Genomic DNA, 23212 nt, shown 5'->3' on the forward strand with positions numbered 1-23212 from the left:
AGTACGTCTTCCTGGGTTCCAAGGAGTTTTGCATTTGGGTGGTGGCAGCATCTACCCATCCAAGGTCAGAGTGAAGCTGTAACTGTGGGAGTTTAATGCAAGCTTGGAGTGGCCAGTATTAATTTTTAGAATCCTTGCAGGCCCCCACCTTCTGCACTGGAAGTGCCAAAGTGGGGAATCTGCCTTGACAGTGATATATCTATATCTATATAGTTGACTATGCAAGGTATATTATCATAGAGTTGTTTGAAAAATGCTAATTATTTTTCATGGGAAATTTAGAAAATATATTCATATTTTAAAGAAAATTCTCTCAAAAATGTTCCCTTTTTTATTGAAAACCCAAAGCTGTTTTCAGTTTAGGCTAAAAATGATTGCTATTCAAAAACAAAGAACCAAAATGTGTTACTTAATTAAAAGCAGACAGAAAAAAGAGGAATTGTACCAAACCATGAACATTTTTACTAAACAACAAACTAAAAAAACCTTTTTGACTGAAAACGCCAAAATTTTAACTACAAAACTGACAGAAAAATGAAAACTTTTACTGAAAACTGAACATTTTTACTGATGGACAAATAACAAATATTACCAATTCTTTTCTCCATTGGAAAAAAATCCAGGAAATGTAGACAGTTATGAAAATGTTCATTTGAATGAAAAGCTGTTCTTCATCGAAAATATGTCCTGATGAAAATGTTTCCACAACCTATAATAATTAGTAATGGAAGAGTTTGCAATGACTACCCAAACACAGCTGTTTGGCATGGGCATGATAAAGGAAGACTTCCCTGTAGCTGAAAAGCTGAAGGTGTACAGTTTTCTCTCTGCTGGCTCTGAAGAAGTTAACTAGGTTGGGCCCATGTTGATGAAGCAGGTGATGAACTGGGAACAGTGAAGCTCCGCCCCTCCACTGCTGCACAGCCACTCAGATGTGTCCCTGCCCCGTGGCCACCCTGGATATAAATCAGCACTGACCCCATGCAGCCCTCAGTCTTTACAGACCTTCCTCCAGTGCCTGCGACTGCCTACCAAGCACCTCCTCATTCTCCACCGGCGTCGTCAAGATGTCTGTCATCTCCGTCAGTAAGAAGTACAGGAGTTCCCCTCACAATTTCAGCAGCCAATCCTATGCCTTCACTGGCCACTCCAGAATGAGCCCTGTGACTTATGCCATCTCCAGCCCAGGTGGCAGCAAATTCAGAGGAGCCAGGAGCCCCTTGCGGCTGGGGATGAGTGGTGGGGCTGGCATTGAGGGTAGTCTCGCAGCAGTGAACTTCAACCGGAGCCTGATGAGTCCCATCGGGATTGGGCTTGACCCAGAGATCCAGAGCGTGAAAGCTGAGGAGAAGGAGCAGATCAAGACTCTCAACAATAAATTTGCCCACTTTATCAACAAGGTAAGCCTTGGGTGGTCTAATGCCAAGCGTCCTCTCTTTGACAGATGGATCTGTGTTGTGAAGACCTCTGTCGCCCTCCTTTCCTGTACTTTTTACCTCATACGAACAGGAGAGACCAGCGAAAACTGTGATTTATACAGCCCAACGGGCAGTGGTGGCAAGTTGCTAATATCTTGGTAGCTGTTGTCAGTGGAATAAGTAAAGGCAATAAAGAGGGTTTAATCATTGTGCGACCTGTAGGAAATCGATATGGTACAAAAGATAATCAACCTGAAGAGCTGTCACAGCCAATGCCAGAAGCTAGCTAGGCCTTATCTGATGCTCCAAAGGTTACACTAAATGGGAATCTTTCAAGCAGACCCACCCAATGTCACAATTGCTGTCGATATTTTCAAAAGCGACTAGACTAAGGTATTTCAAGTTGAGCACCCCAAAACTGACTAAAGAGACTTGAGTTCCAGAGGTGGGCACTTGGTGATTTTGGATAAAATCAACCCCCTTTAAGGGGTCTTAAGTTGGACACCCAAAATCACTATTCAGGTTTAGGTCTTCTAAACAGATTTGGGCAAGATCAAGACTTTATAGGACTCCACTTGGGAAGCAAAAGAGGGTTCCCCGAACTAGTCGATATGTCTTTTGGTCCATGCTTGGAGTAATCAATGAGCATCCTACAATAAAGGCCAACCTTCTTTAATGCTTCTTTCTTATTGCTCCCTGTGACACAGTAGGGAACGGGGTGGATTGACTTGGGACTGTCTGCATGGGGGATGGGAGAGCAGAGGATAAAGGTGCCACAGGACCCTCTGTTGCTTTTTACAGATTCAGACTAACACGGCTACCCCTCTGATAGGTGAGGGATGGTACCTGAACCTGTAACCTGAGCCAGGAAGGGGGGTGGGGCGAGTTGACACCTTTGCCCAGGAAACTGGACAAAGGGAGAGGGGGAGAGAAGGGGGGGGAGAGAACCTGCGGGAGGGGTTTTTGGTTTCAGTTTTGGGCTGGCTGGGAAGAGGCAGGGAACCCCAAGTCTGGGGTCTAAGATCCTTGCCCCCCAGAGGGACCTGGCTGAGGGGCAGGGCCGGCTCTGGCTTTTTCGCCGCCCCAGGCGAAAAAGCCTCCGGCCGCGGGGGGGGAGGGGGGTGGCCGGAGCCCCGGGGGGAGGGCAGCGAGCCCCGGCGGGGGCTCCGCTCTCCCCCCGGCGGCCGGGGGGAGGGCGCCGGGGGGGAGGGCGGCCGGAGCCCTGGGGGGAGGGCGGCGAGCCCCGGCTGGGGCTCGGCTCTCCCCCCCGCCGGCGGCCAGAGCGCCGCGCCGCCGCCCCCCTCCAGGTGCCGCCCCAAGCACCAGCTTGGGTGCCTGGTGCCTGGAGCCGGCCCTGCTGAGGGGTCCTGGTTGTACCTACAAGCCCTGCTTGGGACTGTGTTCCTGTCGTCTAATAAACCTTCTGTTTTCCTGGCTGGCTGAGAGTCACGGTGAATCGCAGGAAGTGGGGGTGCAGGGCCCTGACTCCCCCACACTCTGTGACCCTCCCACAACCCAATGACCGTATTGGCCATTAGTTCTCTAAATTCTCTCTCTCTTAGGGGTTAGAAGATCCCTGAGGGGCAGATTATACCCCCATCTGCCCATTGTGGGGTTTCTTGCATCTTCCTCTGAAGTATCTGGTACTGGCCACTCTTAGAGATGGGATACTGGACTGCACGGCTGTGGGTCTGATCCAGTCTGGGAATTCTTGTGTTCCTCAGTGTGGGGATAGTCTTATTCTGGAAAAATGCTCAGTTTTCCACGAGGACCAAGTGTTTTCTCCAAGTCAATCTGTCCTGTAGCCATCCGTGGAAGGGAGTGAGGTTTGTCCTATTGCAATAATACTACTTCCTGAAGCGGAGAAAGATTAGTACAGTATTCGTAGGAACAGGTTCTCCTCCCAGGGAGTTATGGGTTAGCATTGAGGAGATAAATTATCCTTTGTGGCTAAAGAATAAGGAGATGGGCCCAGTTCTCTGGTGTCAGAGTCATAGACTTTAAGGCCAGAAGTCAGAGGGATCAAAAGTCTCCTACGATCGGTTAATGAGACTGTCAAGCGGGTCATTTTTGCTCTTAATTTGTTTTTAAAGGCAGTGTCTGTTTCAGCACGGTTTAATGCAGAGGCGCTGACTTTCTAATGTGCTGGGGGGGAATGCTTTGACCCCGGCTCCGCCCCAGGCCCTGCCCCCCACTCCTCACCTTCCCCAAGGCCCCACCCCCGCCCTGCCTCTTCCCACCCTGCCCTGCCTCTTCCAACCCCGTTCCGCCCCCTCCCCCAAGTGCGCCCCCCCTCACTCCTTCCCCCTCCCCCCAGCACCTCCTGCACGCTGTGGAACAGCTGATTGTGGGAGGTGCTGCGGGGGGAGGGGGAGGAGCCAGTTGGTGGGGCTGCTGGCAGATGGGAGGTGCTGGGGGGGGGGGGGGGGGGCGGGGCTGTCCTATGGGGCTGCCGAGGGGTGCGGAGCGGCCGCTATTTTTTGTTTCTGTGGGTGCTCCAGCCCCGGAGCACCCCCGAAGTCAGCGCCTATGGTTTAATGCTGGAAAGCCCTTTTCTCAGCTTGCATGCAGATTCCCCGTCTCATGGACACAGCTGGTCAGAGAGCACAAACAATTCTGTCGGGGCATGTGTCAATATCTGGGCGCTGAGAAATTGTGAAACTGAAACTGTGAACGTGAAGAATAGTTGGCGCAGCTTGAATAAAAATGGGAAGCTTGTGGCACAAGGAAAATGTACTTGTGGCTGGAGTTGGTCGAATGCTATTCTTATTTATATTACAATAAAACCTTCAAGATCGGGGCCCTAGCGTGTCAGGTGCTGTACACACTAGAGCTGAGAGAAACTTTGTAGCAAAAAGATTCAAGTTCAGTGACCCCAAAGCGTTTGGTTAATTCATGTTGATTTCACGGAATGGTTTGTTTTAAAATTGTTTTGTTACGTTTTTCAAAAATGGGTACAAAACGACTTGATGTTTCTTTTGAAATGACATTTTGTTGCAAAATGTCCTTTAGTTTTATTTACATTTTTAAAAAAAATGTTTACAAATGGTCAAAAACATGTTAATTTTGTAGAAACGAGACTTCTTGTTCGATCCAAAATGAACATTTTTTTGACTTTTCGATTAGCCAAAAATTTCCATCTGACCCCAAACTAATTTTTTCCCGACTCTGGGAAATTGCTAATGAACCAGAAAAAAAATCATTTGCCCCGTTCTAGTACAGACACACAGCAAGAGATAATGCCCACCCCAACCCAGGGTTGTGAGTTCAGTCCTTGAGGGGGCCATTTAGGGATCTGGGGCAAAAATCTGTCTGGGGATTGGTCCTGCTTTGAGCAGGGGGTTGGACTAGATGACCTCCTGAGGTCCCTTCCAACCCTGATATTCTATGATTCTATGAGCTTACAATCTAAATAATAGACAGACAGAGGTCGGAAGGAGAGGGGAAGTGACTTGCCCAAGCTTACCTAGGTACCAGCTGTCCACAGTCCTAAGCCAGTTGCTCAATCTATTAGAGCATGCTGGCTCTTGTAAATCACCAGTTATATTTACACCCATTTTAATCATGCTTTTTTCCACTGCTGAAGTGAAGCAAAGAGGCTTTAGTGCAGCTGAAAAGTCTGGCCTAAGGTCTCCCATGTGCATAGTCACACCAGTCTGAGGACGCAAACTCCTTATCTCCCCAGGTTCGCACACTGGAGCAGGAGAACCAGGTGTTGAAGACCAAGTGGAGCATCCTGCAGGGCCGGAAAACGGGGCCCAGTAACATGGAACAAATATTGAAGGCGTATGTCAACAGCTTGCAGAAGCAGCTGGAGGACCTGGGGCAACAGAGGGTTAGGCTGGAATCCGATCAGGGCAACATGCAGGACCTTCTGGAAGAGTTCAAGAGAAAGTGAGTCCAAATGATGAAGCAGCCAATGGGGACTTTCTCACCACACTGAAAGGAGTGAGTAGAGCAGGGGTGGGGCTGAGGGATAGCTCAGTGGTTTGAGCATTGGCCTGTTTAACCCAGGGTTGTGAGTTCAATCCTTGAGGGGGCCACTTAGGGTTCGGGGGCAAAATCAGTACTTGGTCTTGCTAGTGGAGGCAGGGGATTGGACTCAATGACTTTTCAGGGTGCATTCCAGCTCTATGAGATAGATATATCTTAATATATTTTATTTATTCCAGGCTAGGGTCCTTTGCACATCCAGGCCTGTATCCATCAGCTAGGGAAGAAGGAGGGCCTAAAGCAGAGGTGGGCAAAATATGGCCCGCAGGCCACATCTGGCCCTTGAGCTCCTGGCTGGGGAGGCTAGGCCCCAGCCCCGCCCCTGCTGTCCCCCCACCCCCACAGCCTCAGCTCGCCGTGCCGCCAGCACTCTGGGCGGCGGGGCTGCGAGCTCCTGCCGGGCAGCACAGCGGTGTGGCTGGCTCCGGCCGGGTGGCGTGTCTGCCAGTCCTGGTGCTCTGAGCGGCATGGTAAGGGGGCGGGGACAGGGGGGGTTGGATAAGGGGCAGGAGGTCCTGGGGGGCAATCAGGGTACAGGGAGCAGGAGGCGGTTGGATGGGGCAGAGGTTCGGGGGAGGGGGCGGTCAGGGAACGGGGGGGTTGGATACGCGTGGGAGTCCTAGGGGGCCTGTCAGGAGGCATGGGTGTGGATAGGGGTCAGGGCAGTCAGGGGAGAGGGAGCAGGGGGGGTTGAATAGGGGGTGGGGTTCCGGGGGGGTGGTTAGGGGTGGGGGGGTCTCAGGATGGGTGGGGCAGGGGACAAGGAGTGGGGAGGATGGGATGGGTTGGGAATTCTGAGGGGGGCAGTCAGGGGGCGGATAGGGGCCAGGGGCCAGGCTGTTTGGGGAGGCACAGCCTTCCCTACCTGGCCCTCCATACCGTTTCAGAACCCCGATGTGGCCCTCAGGCCAAAAAGTTTGCCCACCCTTGGTCTAAAGGCAAAACCTCTAATGGGACACTGCCTCCTTCAAAGCATTAGTAAATGAATACAGCCTGGGTGCAAGCATCATTCTTAGCTTTCCTCTTCCCATGAACATGACTTTTCAGATGAACTTGGTCCATTATATCAATGGGCAAAATTGCAGTGTGGTCGGTGTCTCCAGGCTCAGTGGGGTAGGGGATCTTTTGCTCATGGTCACCTCAAGTCTATCCCAATCGAACTGGGAGAATATTTTTGTTTGAAACTAGATTCGGGGAAAATGCGGCTTTGGCAACAACTCAACGTGTTGAGAATTCGTGTTGGTTTCGCTGAATTTTCCTTTGAAACACAATGTCAAAACGTAAATAAAAGTCCAGTCAAGGCGAAAGGTTTCGTTCTGGGTCCAATGGAACATTATTTTAACTTTTACTGTTTGATTCTCCAGAAATTCTGAACATTTTCCTTTTCTGTTTACCTGAAATGATCCCCCCCCCCCCCCCCCCGATTTTTTGGCACTGTTAGTGAACTGAAAAATGTATCATTTGCACAGCTCTCATTCTCCCCTCCATCATCTCTCTCAGCCAGAGGCGCTGACTTTCCAATGAGCTGGCAGCTCAACCCCCACTCTGCCCCAGGCCCCACCCCCACTCCAACCCTTCCCCCACCCCTGCCCCGCCTCTTCCTGCCCCCTTCTTCCCCCTCATCCGAGCACACCCCGCCCTCGCTCCTTCTCCCCCCACCCCCCGCCTCGGAACTGCAGGGGACAGCTGATTGCAGTGCTGGGAGGGAGGGGAGGCCTTGGGAGGGAGAGGCGCTGATCAGTGGGGCGGCCGACGGGTGGGATGTGGGGGGCACTGGCGGGATGAGGAGGAGCTGATTGGGCGGGGCTGAGCACCCACCATTTTTTTCCCCCCCGTGGGTGCTCCAGCCCCGGAGCACCCCCGGAGTCGGCACCTATGCTGCACCAATGCACATCCAGACTAACTCCATCGCGCCCTTGGTGGGTTTAAATCAGGTCCAGTATATCAAAGCCGGTCCATATTTATATCCCCATGGTGCTTACAGGCTCCAACTCTGATCATGGCCCTGTTGTGCTGGGGGCTGCTCAGACACATCGTGACATACAGTCCCTGCCCTGAAAGGCTCACGGTGTAAACAGAGAAAAGGTGGGAGGGGAAACGACTTGTCCAAGATCACACAGCAGGGCAGTGGCGAAGACAAGAATAGAACCAAGCTCTCTTGAGTCCCAGTGCAGTGCTGTGCCCTACTCACTAGGCAACACCACCTCTCTCTTTTGCAATGTCACAAAGTTGACTTTTAGGTCAGCTGCAACAGCAAGGGCCTGATAGTCACAGGCGGGGAACACCCACAGCGCCCACTGACTTCAGCTGAGGTTTTGGGTGCTCTGCAGAACATCCTCTGATGGTCCCCACATCTCTGTAGCTTCCATAAGAGAATTAACTCCCAGCCACTCATACGCACCCTGCTTCCCTCCCTCCTGCTCACAGGTACGAAGAAGAAATCAACAACCGGAGTGGGAGGGAGAACGAATTTGTTCTGATTAAGAAGGTGAGTCCGTGCTACTTCCAACTGGGTTTAGCGCTAGGCATCAGGCATTACTATTTATTTATTATGGGTATTGTGGGAGTGCTTGGGAGGCCCAGTCACGGACGAGGACTCTATTGTGCTAGGCGCTGTACAAACACGGAACAAAAAGATGGCCTCCTACCTCCAAAGAACTTCCAATCTTAGTAAACCGGGTTGGAGTCTGGCTCACGGGTTCCTGGACTCTTTTCTCAGGATGTGGACGAGGCTTACATCAAGAATCAGGAACTGGAGGTCAAGTTGCAAAATCTGACCGATGAAATCAACTTCCTGATGGAGCTTTATGCCAAGGCAAGTGACTTTTCTCTCCCTTGTCTACACTTTGCGGCAGCACACAAGGTACAGGCTGCGTCCACACTGGGGTGTGTGGCTACATGCGGCAGTGAAAGGCTCTAGCAGGGGGAGGCAGTGGGACATGCTAGCAGTGTACATGGGGGACGCACTCCATGGAAGCGTAGAGAGCTGTGTAGGGTACATGCCCAAAAGTTCTGGGGTGTCTTTACCTGCCTAAGCAGTGCCTCACCATCTATACTGCTATTTATACCCATGCTAGGGATGTGTGCAGTGTCTGTAAGTGTAGACGTCGCCTTAGATTACTACTACAGTTCTACATTTCCTGGTGAATTCCATTGAGTAACACTGAGTTCCTGTAATGAAAGATCCTCCCATTCTAGAGAGCCAGAGGTGTTGTCTTTTTTTTAAAGGGGCAGACCTGCCTCCACGGTTCACTTTACTCTTTCAAACTAGCTGCAAAATTCCAGGCCAGATTTCAAGCCCCACAATGGTCAGGAGCTGTTTGGGGTTTGTTCAGGGCCCACAACTGGAATATATAGTCACCAATTAATCCTTACAAAACTCCTCTGTCGTAAGTGTCATGACTCTCATTCTACAGACAGGAGAACTGAGACAGAATGACTCACCCAAGGCCACTTGGCATGAAAGTGGCGGAGATGGGATCAGAACTCAGGAGCTCCTCCGCTCAGCCCCTTAAGGGGTCGTCTAGACTGCAAAAAAACCCTGCCACAGCAAGTGTCCGAGTCCGGATCTACAGACTTGGGCTCACAGAGTTCACTCTATGGCGCTAAAAATAGCCGTATAGACATTTCCATCGAGGCTGGAGTGCAGGGGGTTTGTGTCTCAGACCCTGAGCTCTAGCCGGAGTGGGAACGTCTACGCGGCTATTTTATAGCACTGTAGCGTGAGCCTGAGTCTATAGCCCCAGGCTCTGACACTTGTTGCCACAGGTCTTTTTTTGCAGTGTAGACATACCCTAAGACACTAGGCATATAGGGACTTCTATATTCCAATAGACTTGAGTTTCATCTAATCCACTATCCTGTTTCTAACAGTAGCCGGCACCAGCTGCTTTGGTGTAAGAAAAACAGAATTAGCAGATGTGGAATAATCTACCTCCATGTTAGGGCTCATCCTGACCTCTGACAGACAGAGATTGAAATCCCTCCCTAAATTTGTCAGCGTTAACTGTTATAACTTTGGGTATTCTTCTCATCCCTATAAATGTCCCATCCCTTTTTGAATCTTGCGACGTTCTTGGCCTCACTGACTTCCTGTGGCAGTGAGTTCCACAGGTGAACAATGTGCTGTGTGGAAAAAGTATTTTCTAGTCTCTATTTTGAATTTGCCACCCTTTAATTTTATGGAACGTACCCTCGTTCTTGTGTAAGGAGACCCCGATCTCTCTTCTCTAGACATTCGTTATTGTATATACTTTTATTGTGTCCCCTCTTATTCGTCTCGTCTTGGAAGATAAACCATCCCAATTTTGTCAATCTCTCTTCATAAGAGTTTCTCCAGCCCCTTAATCATACTTCTCACCCTTCGCTGAACTCCTCTAATTCTGCAATATCCTTTTTGGAGGTGGGTTGACCAGTGGTGCACACAGGGTCCAGAAGAGCCTGCGGCATTGATTTATATCAGCCTGGGGAGGGAGTTTCCATGGGAGCTGGCTGCAGGGCTTATGGGATGCAGTTCAGTTCTCTGTCCTTCGCTGTAACGAATGAGGGTTTTCTTCCTCGTGTAGGAGCTGCGCGAACTGCAGGCCGAAGTAGAGATGTCCAACAACCCCGTGGTCATATCCATGGACAGCAGTCCCAAGGTAGATGTGGACAGCATCATTGCGGAGGCCAGAGTGCAGTATGAGGAGATGGCTGAGAACAGCCGAGAGGAAGCTGAGAACAAGTATCGGATCACGGTGAGCGAGGCCCGTCTCTGCCCTGAGAGGCTGCTGTTTAGAAGGACAGGGTAGTGTGTGAGGCCTTGTCCATGTGAGAGAGAAGTGCCAATATGGAACTGGGCAAGCCAGGGCCCTAGACACCCCCTCAGAAGACAGCTTCTTGGTTCCTTTGCCCGGTGGCTTCATCCCTTGCTTGGGGTGGTGCTGACAGCAGGGGTCCACCACCTAAGAACCACTTCTTTCTGCCACTCCTAGTCAGATGGGCTGCGGCCTTCCTCCTCCCTGACCTACTGTCGTCAAGCAGGCAGGGTCTATACTGGGCTTTGTGTGCAAGGACATCACCGAAAAGCCTCTGTGACAGGCCTTTCCTGCCACCCCAGCTGAAGGTCTTGTGTGTGGGGTTCCCCTCAGCCACCCGACTGAACCCTCTGAGATCACAGTGGAGTTACGGGCCTGCCACAAAGGGGGGGAAACTTGGCCTCGCTCCATTGGGCCTCCTGATCCAGGGGGTTGGGAGAAACTGTTCCCCCATCTTCCTTGGCCGACCAAGGAGCAGCGCTGGAAGATAAGGCTGTTTCCTCCCCACCCAGGACAGTGGCTGCATAGATGACAATTCTGAGGGGAACCCTAATGTGTACTGGGCCCAACTCTGCAGCCTTGCTGGTAGTGAAGGGACACGACATAGCTAGCATGAGGTTCTTTACTGAGGCCGTGGCTCTCACTGGCTCCCAGAGCCTTGTTTCTCTATATCCTGGTCTGGACTCAGCGTCTTCTTCTCCCTTCCCCCCCTACGCAGTACGAGCAGATCCAGGAGAAAGCGGGCAGGCACGGGGAAGAGCTCCGTGCAGCCAAGGCCGAGTTCAACGAGCTCAACTGGACGATCCAACGGATCCGGGCGGAGATTGCGGCCCTGAAAGAACAGGTCAGCGAGGAAACAGCTGGGGATTCGCATGTGGAGGGAGGGGGCCAAATCCAGCCTGGCGGGGGGGAGCTCTGCTGAAGTCATTCGGTGCCCACAGGGCCAGATTTTCCGAGAGCTCAGCGCACTGGGTGCATAGAATCATAGAAATGTAGGCCTGGAAAGGTCATCTCGTCCAGCCCTGTGCTGAGACAACACCAAGTCTACCTAGAGCGCCCCAGTAGGAGTTTGTCTAAACCGGTTACCTCCCTTGGCAACCTGTTCTAATGCTTAACTATCCTTACACTTAGAAAGCTTCCCCTCATCTCTCACCTAACTCTCCCTTGCTGCTGATCAAGCCCGATTACTGGGGCTCTTTTGAAAACCCATCACTCAGCGCTTGAAAATCAGCACCTCCTTTGTCATTTTCTCCATCCATTCTTTTGGAGAGACCTTGAGGCAGGAGTGTCGGAATGGGGGGGGGGGTAAGGGGGAGGAGGCCGGAGGCCATGGCCCTCCCACTTTTTACTGGCTGTAAGGGTGAACAATGGGGGGGAGGAGGCAGAGAGGAGCGAGCGGGTCCTTGGGGGAAGAGGCTGTGCAGGGGCAGGCTCCCCCCACTTTTAGGGTCCCTTCCTTGAGGCCGTGTGACCAGGGAAAGGGACTTCCCTTTAGGCTTCTTGCCATGTGTCCGACTTTCTCTCTAACGACAGTCGGGCTCGGGGACCCAGTCACAATGTGATTCTATTCTGTAGTGTGGGCAGGATGTTAATTGTGTTCTGAACGTGACCAGTGCATGCATTGGTTGGGAATGCAGTCACCGTCCTATCTATCTCTTCAGGGGTGACTTGATTACAGTCTATAAGTACCTACCTGGGGAAAGGGGATAAAGTGGATTGTGGAAATTATTGTGGTATCTCCCTCCTAACCATTGCAGGCAAAGTTCTGGCGCGGATCCTTGCAACCCGCCTTCTGCCCCTGTCAGAAGAAATCTTACCGGAGTGACAGTGGTTTCCGACCATGTCGTGGAACTGCGGATAAGATCTTCACAGCACGGCAGCTGCAAGAAAAGTATTGAGAGCAAAACCGACCACTGTACATGGCTTCTATTGATCTAGCTGAAGCCTTTGATTCAGTGAATCGCCGTGCCCTCTGGACTGTACTTCCTAAGAGCGGATGTCCTGATAAATCCATCAGTGTCCTAAAATTGCTTCACGATACCATGAAAGCGACTGTTCTGAGCAGCACTAGCTCCCGGAGCGAACCTTTCAAAGTTCAAACAGGGCTGTATCATCGCTCCAACCATGTTTGCGAGTTTTATTGCCGTCATTCTTTACCTAATTGCTGGGCAGTTTCCAGCTGCCGTTGAAATCATTTACAGAATGGACGGGAAGCTGTTCAGGCTTAGCAGGCTGTAAGCTAAGAGTAAGATCTCCACAACATCTATTGTGGAACGTCAGTATGCTGATAACAACGCAATCTTTGCCCACTCTGAGAAAGATCTTCAAACTATCTTGAATGTGTTTGCTGATGCTTACGCATGTCTTGGTTTCACTCTTAATATCAAGAAGACTAAAGTGCGCTATCAGGCCTCTCCAAATGAGGTATTACATGCCCCATCTATCAAAATCAGTGGAGTGGCACTGGAGAATGTTGATCATTTTCTCTACCTTGGAAGTCATCTTTCATCCAAGGCAGATATTGATGCAGTAATTCAACATCGCCTGAGCTGTGCCAATGTAGCCTTTTCTCATTTACAGCACAGGGTTTTTGAAGATCACGACGTTCGAACAGACACCAAGCTTCTTGTTTATCAAGCTGTTATTTCCCAACACTGTTGTATGGGTCCGAAACTTGGACGACCTATAGACACCACTTGAAAGTCCTTGAGAGGCCCCATCAACACTGCCTATGTAAGATTCTGAAGATCAAGTGGGAAGACAGGTGAACCAATATTAGTGCTCTGGAAGAGGCAAAGACCACTTGTTACAGGGCGGCACAAGTTTCCTTCTCCTTGTCCCTGAGCCCTGTGCTTGGGCTGGCCAAAGAAAGGGTCGCAGACGCCTCTTGCAGGTGCTTCACCCGGGTTCTTTTATTTACAGTGGTGGTACAGTCCCAATTTCCCCCAACACTTGTCCCCGCTCCAACCCCTCACTGGGGTCCTCTGACTTTTGAGGCTTGTATCAGCCAGCAGAGACAGAGCTTCAACCCTTCTATCTTCCTGTCTGGCTTCCCCCTCCCTGAGCTTTCCTCTGGGTTTATAGCCTTCCCAGTCATCAACCCAGCTGGTTCCACTAGGCTCAACATATCACCCTGAGCCTGCCCTCATTAGGGCCTGCAGCTATGCTCCCTGCTAAGGGTCTTGGCCCATACACCCGGCCACCCTACGGGGAAACAGGGGGAAGCCGGGTCTTTAGCAGGGCACCCAAAGGTTTTATCCCTCTGCCCTGCGACACCACCAGTATCGAGGCAATGATCCTCCGTCAGCAATTCCACTGGACTGGTCACATTGTCCAGATGCCAGATCATCGCCTCCCAAAACAGGTCCTGTTCTCTCAGCTGAAGGAAGGGCACCGTAACGTGGGTGGACAACGGAAGCATTATAAGGACTTGCTGAAGGACAACCTAAAAAAGTGTAATATTGACATTGACACTTGGAAGACACTTGCCCAGGATCGCTTAAAATGGCGTGAAGTCCTACGTGATGGTCCCCTGCGTTCTGAACTTGCTCGCCGACAAGCTGAAGAGGACAAGAGGCGCAGGAGGAAGGAGAGACTGGCTTCCAGTCATGGTCAACAGCCTCCTGCTGGGCCTGAAAACATCTGCTCTCATTGTAATAGAACTTGTGGCTCAAGGATTGGCCTCATTAGCCACCTGAGGACCCATAACTCCCGTGGAAGATGATCATACTCGGTAACGAGTGATCGCCATCATCACCACACGGGGGAACGAATATTTGATAATGGGCTCCTCAATCTAGCAGGCAAAAGCTAACAAGATCGAAAGGCTGGAAATTGAAGCTAGACAAATTCAGACTGGAAATAAGGGGCAGATTTTTAACAGTGAGGGTAATTAACTATTAGAACGATTTGTGGTGGATTCTCCATCATTGGACACTTTAAAATCAGGATCAGATGGTTTTTCTAAAACATCTGCTCTAGTTCAAACAGGAAGTATGTTGGGGGAGTTCTATGGGCCATGTTATACAGGAGGGCAGAGTAGCTGATCCAAATGGTCCTCTCTGGCTTTAGAATATTTGTCTCTCTGTCTCTCTCTGACCTGCAGTTCCACACTTTAGCCAGCCTCTCTCTCCGGTCTCTTTAGCAACTTTGCCGATGTATGTCAGCCCCTTACAAACTTGGTTACAGTGCTGGACTGGGACTCAGGAGATCTGATTTACATTCCTGGTTCCCGCATTGTAAATATCAAAACAAAACATTTTGGCTTTTTCTGTTGTTGTTTTATTGGTTTTCGTCTGAAGCGATTCAGTGAATGGATCCCCAAGTCACAAAATATTTCCGCTGATGTGAATTTGCATTTTGCAGTGAAAAATAAGTGTTGGATGAAAAATGTCACCCGTCTCTCATCTCCTCCTGATCTCTAATACTAGAGACTGGATTAAGCCCTGATACGTAAGCCTTAATACCCCTTCCAAAATGTGTGTTGTCAATTATAAGGGCCCTACCTCTCTTCCCGTGCTTACTTCTTTTCTTGATGGGAAATTTCCACTTACGCAGTAACTAGCGCTCTTGGGAGATGCCCACACGATGGGTGTGTTGGCCTTAGAATGCCCCAGCTGATTTCTGCTGTAAGCTGCACCCTTTCCTCCATAGATAGCTCCAAAGAGACACCTGCGTCTCAATGGAAACCTGTCAAATGTCTCTTTTGCAGAACGCCAAGCTGGAGGCGGCCATTGTCCAGGCTGAGGAGCAAGGCAAGCTCGCCGTGGCGGACGCTACAGGGAAGCTGCAGGAGATGGAACACGCCCTGCAGAAGGCCAAGCAGGAGATGGTGGTCCAGCTGCGGGAGTATCAGGCGCTGATGAACCTCAAACTGGCGCTGGATATCGAGATCGCCACCTACAGGAAGCTGCTGGAAGGAGAGGAGAGCAGGTGGGCTTTGGGAAGGGATGGCGTGTGTCATGGTTGGATGACTCTCCCCCACACCCAACAATGGGAGAACCAATGAGAGAGCTGAGTACCATAGGCCAGCCCCCAGTGCCAGAAAGTTGGCTCCTATGTGGTGCACCTGTCTGTCTCTGAGCTAGGTGGATTAACCCTTTGATTGCTAACCTCTCTCTGGGAAAGAAGCTCAGGTGGGTTTGGAAGGGGGGCGGGCGGCACACGATGTGATTGGATGCCTTCTCCTGGTGGGAGGGCCTATTAGAGAGACCAAATGAGCCCAGTGCTGATGCACTGGCCCCAACAGGCCAGTCCAGTGCTAGGTTCGTTTTGACCAAGGTGGCCACGTCATCGGAGGAGACGGGTTTGTGACTCAGCTGTACAGATTAAGCTCCTCTAGGCTGCATCACGACAGCCTCTATTTCCAAGAATATCACGGGGCACCACATGCCTCTGCTTTTCACAACTTCCTCCTTAACTCTGCCCTCAAATTTAACTGAAGTTGCAGAAACAAGCAGATTGGAAATTAATTTAGCTGTGCGGGACAAAGTGGACGTTGTGTGTGTGTGTGGAGTATCTTTGGAGGAGCCACTTGGTTGGCCTGTAGGTTTCTGCTTCTGTTTCAGGGTGACTCCCCCCCAATAAACTGTACTTGACCCTTAATTATCTCTTACCCCGGGCTGCTGGCCCTTTAACTGCGGGTGCACAACAGCGTTCTGATGTGTGTGCAGGGCCAGCTCCAGCGTTTTTGCCGCCCCAAGCCATTCTTCGGCGGCAATTTGGCGGCCGGTCCTTCCCTCTGAGAGGGACTGAGGGACCCGCTGCCGAAGAGCCGGACGTGCCGCCCCTTTCCGTTGGCCGCCCCAAGCACCTGCTTGCTATGCTGGTGCCTGGAGCTGGCCCTGTGTGTGTGTAATTAGTCACACGCAGGGTGACCAGACAGCAAGTGTGAAAAATCAGGACAGGGGGTGGGGGGTAATAGGAACCTATATAAGAAAAAGACCCAAAAATCAGGACTGTCCCTATAAAATCAGGACATCTGGTCACCCTACCGGCTTTCTATGGAGATCATTGTTCGTGCAGAAGCGTGCCAGCCGCTTCCCAGCCGAGCACTGCCTCACGCCTTGCCTTACGCTGGTATGTCAGGCAGGCAGCCTCTGTCTGAGGCTGTGGTGAGTCAGGGGTGAAACGCCTTCCAGGGGAGTGAGTCAGGGAGTCACTGAGGTGTCAAATGCCTGGGCTCTAACTCGGGTCCCAGGAATCTCTATCCTTTACAAGCCAGCCTCATGCAGTGCATGAAATGGAGTAAAGCACCTGGGATCTCCTGGGTTCTAGTCCCAGGTTTGCTGCTGGCTCACTGTGGGCGTAGGGCAGGTCAATTAACCTCTCGTTAGTAACATAAGGATAACGATCCCGTAAGAAATATTTCTACCTACGGCTTCACTGTGGTTGCTATGCAGCGTGCTAATTCTCTGCTCAAAACTTCTTGGGTAGAGCCCCGATCCTTCTGCTTCACAATACAGGCCCTTATTGACTGAGCCAAAGGAGAATCTCTGTTAGCTGCTAGCAGTATGGGGCTCGTGACACACAGATGAACTGTTCTGAGTCTGTGTTGACAGTGGCTTGCACACACAGCACTAACTGTGTCCTTCTCTGCACCCCACCGGCACTAAGCTTTGTCACTCTTCTGCTTCGCAGGTTGGATTCCAGTATGCAAAACCTGAGCATTCTTACCAAGACAACCGGCTATTCCAGTAAATATATTTCACTGGGGGCACGGGGCGGCGTTGGGCAGCCCAGAGAGCCGGGGCAAAATCCCGCCCGCATAGCGGTGCTGGACTTTACTAGCCAGTGGGAGTTTGGCGCATGCAGGGAGAGCAGAATATGAGAGATGGCTTCTGTCACGTGGGTCGGAGAGCAGAAATTTGCCCCTTGTGATTCACTAAGGTCTCGATCCTGTGAGCTGCAGAACATACCCCACTGTCGACAATCACATCCGGTGCCATGGGCGTGGGAACTAGGGGAGCGGGGGGTGCTGCAGCACCCCCAGGTTTTGCACGGGGTCACGGCTGCTGGCCCTGTGCCTGTGGTCCCGGCTGCTGCCCCGTGTCCAGGATCCTGGCTGCCATCCAGGGTCCCGGCCATAGGCGCCAACTTCCCCTCTGCCCAGTGGGTGCTCGACCCCACCCCACCCCTGCCCCTGCCCCTGCCTCTGCCCCGCCCTCATTCCACCCCCTTCCCCCAAGTCCCCCCCGCCCCGCCTCTTCTCCTCCCTCTCCCTCCTGGAAAGTCCTAAGTGCTGCCAAACAGCTGTTAGGTGGCGAGGGGGCGGGAAGCACTGGGAGGGAGGGGTAGGAGCAGGGACGCGGCGTGCTTGGGGGCGGGGGGGGGAAGAAGGAGGCGAGGGGCGGGAGCTTGGCTGCCAGTAGGTGCGGAGTACCCGCTAATTTTTCCCCGTGGGTGCTCCAGCCCCGGAGCACCTACGGAGTCCATGCCCGGGGTCCCAGCTGCCGCCGCACCCGGGGTCCTGGTTGCCGTCCCTGTGCCGGGGGCTCCATGCCGGCCCCACGCCCAGGGTCCTGGCTGCTGGCCACACGCCCGGGGGCAAGGGGGTTGGCATTCAGCATCCCGACTATTAAAAGTGTTCCAGCGCCATTGTCCGGTGCCGGGACCGTCGGCTAGATTCTGACCTTTTCTGGCCTCGTGTTCGCGTAAACTCTCATTCCCAGGGCAAACAGGTTAATGACAATAAAGGTCCATCTACTGCCTTCAGTTTCACCCATGCTATCCCACTGGCTGAGATGGCAGGGCCTGGCCTGGCTGGTGGGTGCTCCTTCTTCTCTGCTTCACTAGAATGGGTCGTCCATATTCACAGAGCTGGGAAGCTTGCCGGTGGCTGAAATTTCATGTACCCATTTTTTTTTTTCTGGCAAAACACGGCCTTTTGACCCATGTGAACTTTTCCATGGAAAATTTCCATTCTTGCTGAAATTTTCTGGTTTATAGAAGCTGAAAATTTTGGGTTAAGTTTTTGGAGTTTTGTAAAAAAAAAAAAATTCATTTTTTTTTTTTTTTGTTTTATTTTTCCGTACATTTTATTTGTTTGGTTTCGAAAACTGAACGTTTGTACAAAAATGTGGCTTTAGAAAAAGCAAACATTTTTGTGGTTTGGGTTGGGTTTTTTTGTTTGTTTTCTTTTTTTAAATTGAAAAGCCTCAAAATGTTCCATGGGAAAGTCTGAAAAAAAATCATAAAAAGAAAAGATTTCCTAGAGTGTGTTTCAGTCTCAGTGTCGGTGGGCGGAATTGAACCGGGGACCTTCGGAGCTTAGTGCATGAGCCTCTACAGCATGAGCTAAAAGACAACTGGCCATTAGCTTAGGCAGTAGAGCAGACTCATTTTATCTCTTTTTCTAAGTAGTCTCCATGCCACTAGATAGGCCAGAACACCACCCCCAGAAGGTGTGTGGGTTACATAAGCAAAGCAGAGCCTGTAGCAGAGCAGACTGTCACCTTCTAGTGGCCGCTGATGTAACCAATAAGCTGTGGGCAATGCATATAGACCACATATGGCCCATCCCTCTGACCTTGCATGGTCACTGGCCTGGCCTATGATCTGGGATGGTGGGTCTGTCTCTTATTGGTGCTGTCCTTGAGCATGCTTGATTCTTCCCCTCCTTAGCGCTGCCCTGATCGGTTGCTTTTGGGATGCAGGGTTGGAAGCTCGTCAGCCAATGCATCCATCTCCCTCTTCTCTTCCAGGTGGGATGAGCACAAGATTCCCTGGCAAATTTGGCAGCTCGTAAGCGTTGGCGCTGCCCCCGGTTCCTCCCCCCTGGAAAGCTTGACTGAGAAAAATAAACCTGGGGATGGAAAATTGGTGTCCTGCTTCCTCCGGTGTCCTCTCAGATGGGCCTCTGCTACATTAGTGCTGTGATACATGAAGGGGGGGGGGAGGAGTAGCTCACTTTGATGAACACTCAGCCAGCCAGTTAGCTGTAAAATCCCTCTTGGTCTGTTCTCTGCTTGCTTTACCTGTAAAGGGTTAACAAGCGCACAGGTAAAAGACAAGGAGTGGGCACCTGACCAAAAGAACCAATGGGAAGGTAGAACTTTTTAAAATTGCCCTTTGTCTGTTGTTCTCTGGGCTGCAGGGACACGGGGCAGTAATGTTGTAACCAGCTTTAAGCCGAGTTTGATTATAGATGATCAATTCATACCTCGAACCTACTTATCTGGAGCCTCAGATAGGCACTAAATTTAGGGAATGTCTAAAATGATGCGATTTAGGGTTATTTCTTTTATTTCTTATTGGCTTGTGGACTCCTCTGTGCTAACCCCAGATGCTTCTGTTTGCTTGTAACCTTTAAGCTGAACCCCCAAGCAAGCTATTTGGGGTGCTTGACTTTTGGAATTGCTCTTTTAAAATCTAGCAAAAGCCTAAGTCCCCGGTGTATTTTCTTTCTTTTTGTTTTAAATAAAATTTACCCCTTTTTTAAGAACAGGATTGGATTTTTGGTGTCCTAAGAGGTTTGTGCACATGGTTTTTAATTAGCTGGTGGCAACAGCTGATTTCTTTCTCATCTCTTCCTGGGGGTGTGTGTGGAGGTGTGTGTGAAAGGGCTTGAGGGTACCCCACAGGGAGGAATTCCCAAGTGTGCCTTCCTGGGTCCAAAGGTTGGGTTTTTTTTGCATTTGGGTGGTGGCAGCGTTTACCAAGCCAAGATCAGAGAAAAGCTGTAACCTGGGGAGTGTAAAACAAGCCTGGAGTGGCAAGTCTTAATTTTTGGAATCCTTGTGGGCCCCCACTTATGGAATCATAGACTATCAGGGTTGGAAGGGACCTCAGGAGATCATCTAGTCCAATCCCCTGCTCAAAGCAGGACCAATGCTGAGACAGACTTTTACCCCAGATCCCTAAATGACCCCCTCAAGGATTGAACTCACAAGCCTGGGTTTAGCAGGCCAATGCTCAAACCACTAAGCTATCCCTCCCTTTGAGGCAGCTTTGACAGTTTATATACTGGGGCACAGAAGCTGAGTAAATGTTTACCCTCCATTCTCCAAATGGGTGAGAGATTCCCTGTCTTCCCTCGAAATATCCCATCTCCGCCTGCTGTGCAAGGACGCTGGGTCTCGCTCCAGAGCCTGTGCCAGCTGTTGTGGGTGGAGATGGTGCCCCTAGCTGGTTGCTTGAAGGCAGCTGGCATCTTCTCACTTTTTGCACTTTGCACGGGGGAGTGAGCGTGAGCGAACGTGAGAAATGGCTCAAAATTCTGAGCCCAGCCGCTGGCACAGAGAACAGCCCGTGCTATCCACCCAGCTCCGCCGTTGGGCAGAATCCAAAATGCTGGTGGAAAAAACTGTTTCAATTTAAAAAAAAAAAGTGCAAATAATTCAAGTAAAAACCCCTGTTGAAGTGGAAACAGCTCGAACATTGCAAAGCCGCTGCAGCAAAGGTGGTGGCCCGGGCCAGATCAAAGCTACCTTGGGGATGTTACATGTGCTGCAATCAAAGGTGTGACTGCAGTGTAGACGTATCTTCAAGTCGGGTCTGTCAGGAATCAGGGCCTGGTAGAGCCATCTCTGAGTAACCTAAGGAGCGCAGCTCGCCTGGAGTTGGCTGCCTGATTGGCTAGACAGCCTGATTGGTGGGAAGAATAAGCAGACCAGCTCTTAAGCTCAACAGCAGGTTAGCAGTTGCTGAGAACATTTGTGGTTGTACTTGTTTGGATCCAGCCTGGCCTTACTCCAGGTAACTTGGCTCTGATACCAGCTCTGACCCCTGGTATCTGGTCTGTGATTCTGGTCTCTTATGTCTGCTGATTGACTCCTGCTCCCAACACTAGGTGTGGTCACCCATGTCCTGGCTGTTGATGAGATCAACCCCAGACACGTTTGCTGGTACAGTAATATTGCTAAGGGGTGTGCTTTTTAAATTCTATTGTGGCAAAGCTCTAGTGTAGACACACTTGTATTGGCATAAAAGTGCCAGCATAGCTTAGCTCATTTGGGGAGCTGGTGTGATGAAGTGGGGGTTTTATTCATCTTGTTATGTTGCATGTGACCCTTACCGTCCTATACTAATACTGTATATTCCTTGGTTTCCCAGTGTACTGCACCAATACTTAGGTGGTGGGAATTCGGGTTGTGACTTTGCAAATAGCTGGGCAGTCTCACCTGCCCTGAGGGCCTCAGCATCTATGTAACCTGAGACGCAGGAGGGGTGTGTGACCAGGTGACACCTTTGGCCAGGAAGTGAGACAAAGAGAAGGAGGAGGGGGTCAGAGGTCAGGTGGCTGGAGGCTGGCAGTCTGCGTGGGGGGGACTGGAAGAGGGGGAATCCAGGGCGTCTGGCCCAGGATTCCCAAGATAGACTTGGCTGAAAGTCACTGATGTCTGTAATGGCAAGCTCTGTTCTACGCAGTGTTCCTGTCAACGAATAAACCTTCTGTTTTACGCTGGCTGAGAGTCATGTCTGACTGCAGAGTTGGGGTGCGGGGCCCTCTGGCTTCCCCAGGAGCCCTGCCTGTGTGGACTTGCTGTGGGAAGCTCACGGTGTGGACGGGGATGCTGAATGCTCCCCGAGGTCAGACCCAGGAAGGTTGAAGCTGTGTAAGCTTCTTGCCCTGGAGACAGTCTGCTCCGAGAGAGGAGGCCCGCCCCCAGTCCTGACTGGCTTTGTATGGAGTAGTTCCATGACCGCTGGTATCCGCTATAAGCACTCTTGCTGCTGTAAGCTGTGTCTACACTAGGAGCTCTGCTGGCGAACTCTTTCTAGTATGGACTAACTGCCCCACTATGGCTTCATGGGGCATGATCTCCAATGCTGAAGCATTTGGACCTGGTAGCGTTCTACAACAATATTGTATGTCCGCTTTAGACACTGATATGGCCCGTTACCATAGCACGGGAGCACCTCCCAATCCTTGAGTGTTTAGCCTCATAACCCTTCTGTGAAGCAGGGCTATTGCTCCCATTGTGCAGATGGGGAAACTGAGGCACAGAGCGGCTAAGTGCCTTGTTCCAGGTCAAACGAGATGCCTGTGGCTGAGTTGGGAATTGGCCCTGCGTCTCCTAAGGCCGAGGCTTGTACCCTATCCTTAGGAACAGGTATAAATGACTAACGCAAGGTGCAAGGCAAATTGAGGGTTGGGTCCTAGGTGCTCCAAGCCATCCAGGTTTTCCTTGAACAGCAAGTGCATCAGCATTTCCTGTCAAGGGCACTGCATGCAAGTTTCTCTGCTAGGTGGCACCATGCCCCCTGCTGGGGCATGAGGGGATTGCTTCAAGGGGAAAACTGGCTGCATTCGCCTTGCCGCTCCTCTTTGGGGATAAGAAATGTCTTTGTTCCCCGGAGAGCGGCTGGAATGCGTCCAACAGACCTCCCGCTCCGGCTGCTCTGACCTGCCCTCTCTGCTAGGAACGCACAGCCGTGGGGGCCTTTAAACACAAAACCTGGCTGAACCACGCCACGCACAATTCTCCCCCTGGGGAGAGAGCGTGAGGCACGCGTGAGGGATGTTAGTCGCGTCACTTAGTGCATGGCTGGAAGATGCTCAGATCCTACAGGGATGAGAACCTACAGAGGACAGATCAAGTGTCTGGTTCCTTCCTCGCTGCAGCCAAAGCAGGCTCAGGCACTGGGGGCTGGCTCAGGCTACACGGGAAACATTTCTGATTGAGGCTCCTTGGTTAGCATCTCAGTGACCTGGCACCAATTTCTATCGCCAAATAGCTAACGGACAGAAACTTCAGCCTCTGGGCAGCTCACAGACTTTCCACTTGGCCTAGTTACTACTGGTCATGTGTTGATTGGTTGCCCAAGTCACATGGGATGGCTCCTGCTCCTGGATTGGATGACTAGAACTTTTAAAATGGTGGCTGAAGGATAAAAAAATGAAGAGCAAGTGTGACATGCTGTATTATCGGGGGTCTACGTAGAGGATAAGTGCCTACTACTGCTGGCAGCCAACGGAGTTACTACTTCTGCTCAAGTGGTAAAGTTCTACTCTGCATTTGAGCAGCCTGTGTTTTCAGCCCTGCTGGGGCGATGTCCAGTCAC

The 23212-nt window shown here is 51.2% G+C and overlaps 1 protein-coding gene across 1 annotated transcript; it reads left to right on the forward strand.

Annotated features, from left to right (window-relative positions):
- Positions 1-960: 960 nt before the first annotated feature.
- Positions 961-19091, forward strand: LOC112119672 (keratin, type II cytoskeletal 8-like). Its single transcript, XM_024218427.3, has 9 exons — positions 961-1400; positions 5104-5312; positions 7839-7899; positions 8131-8226; positions 9977-10147; positions 10926-11051; positions 14919-15139; positions 16847-16902; positions 18910-19091. The coding sequence occupies exons 1-9, from the start codon at positions 1068-1070 to the stop codon at positions 18951-18953; spliced, it is 1317 nt and encodes a 438-aa protein (XP_024074195.2). The 5' UTR covers positions 961-1067; the 3' UTR covers positions 18954-19091.
- Positions 19092-23212: the final 4121 nt, after the last annotated feature.

The sequence above is a fragment of the Terrapene carolina genome, unplaced genomic scaffold, assembly GCF_002925995.2.
Source record: "Terrapene carolina triunguis isolate 2854851 unplaced genomic scaffold, T_m_triunguis-2.0 Scaffold836, whole genome shotgun sequence".
Lineage (NCBI taxonomy): Eukaryota > Metazoa > Chordata > Testudines > Emydidae > Terrapene > Terrapene triunguis.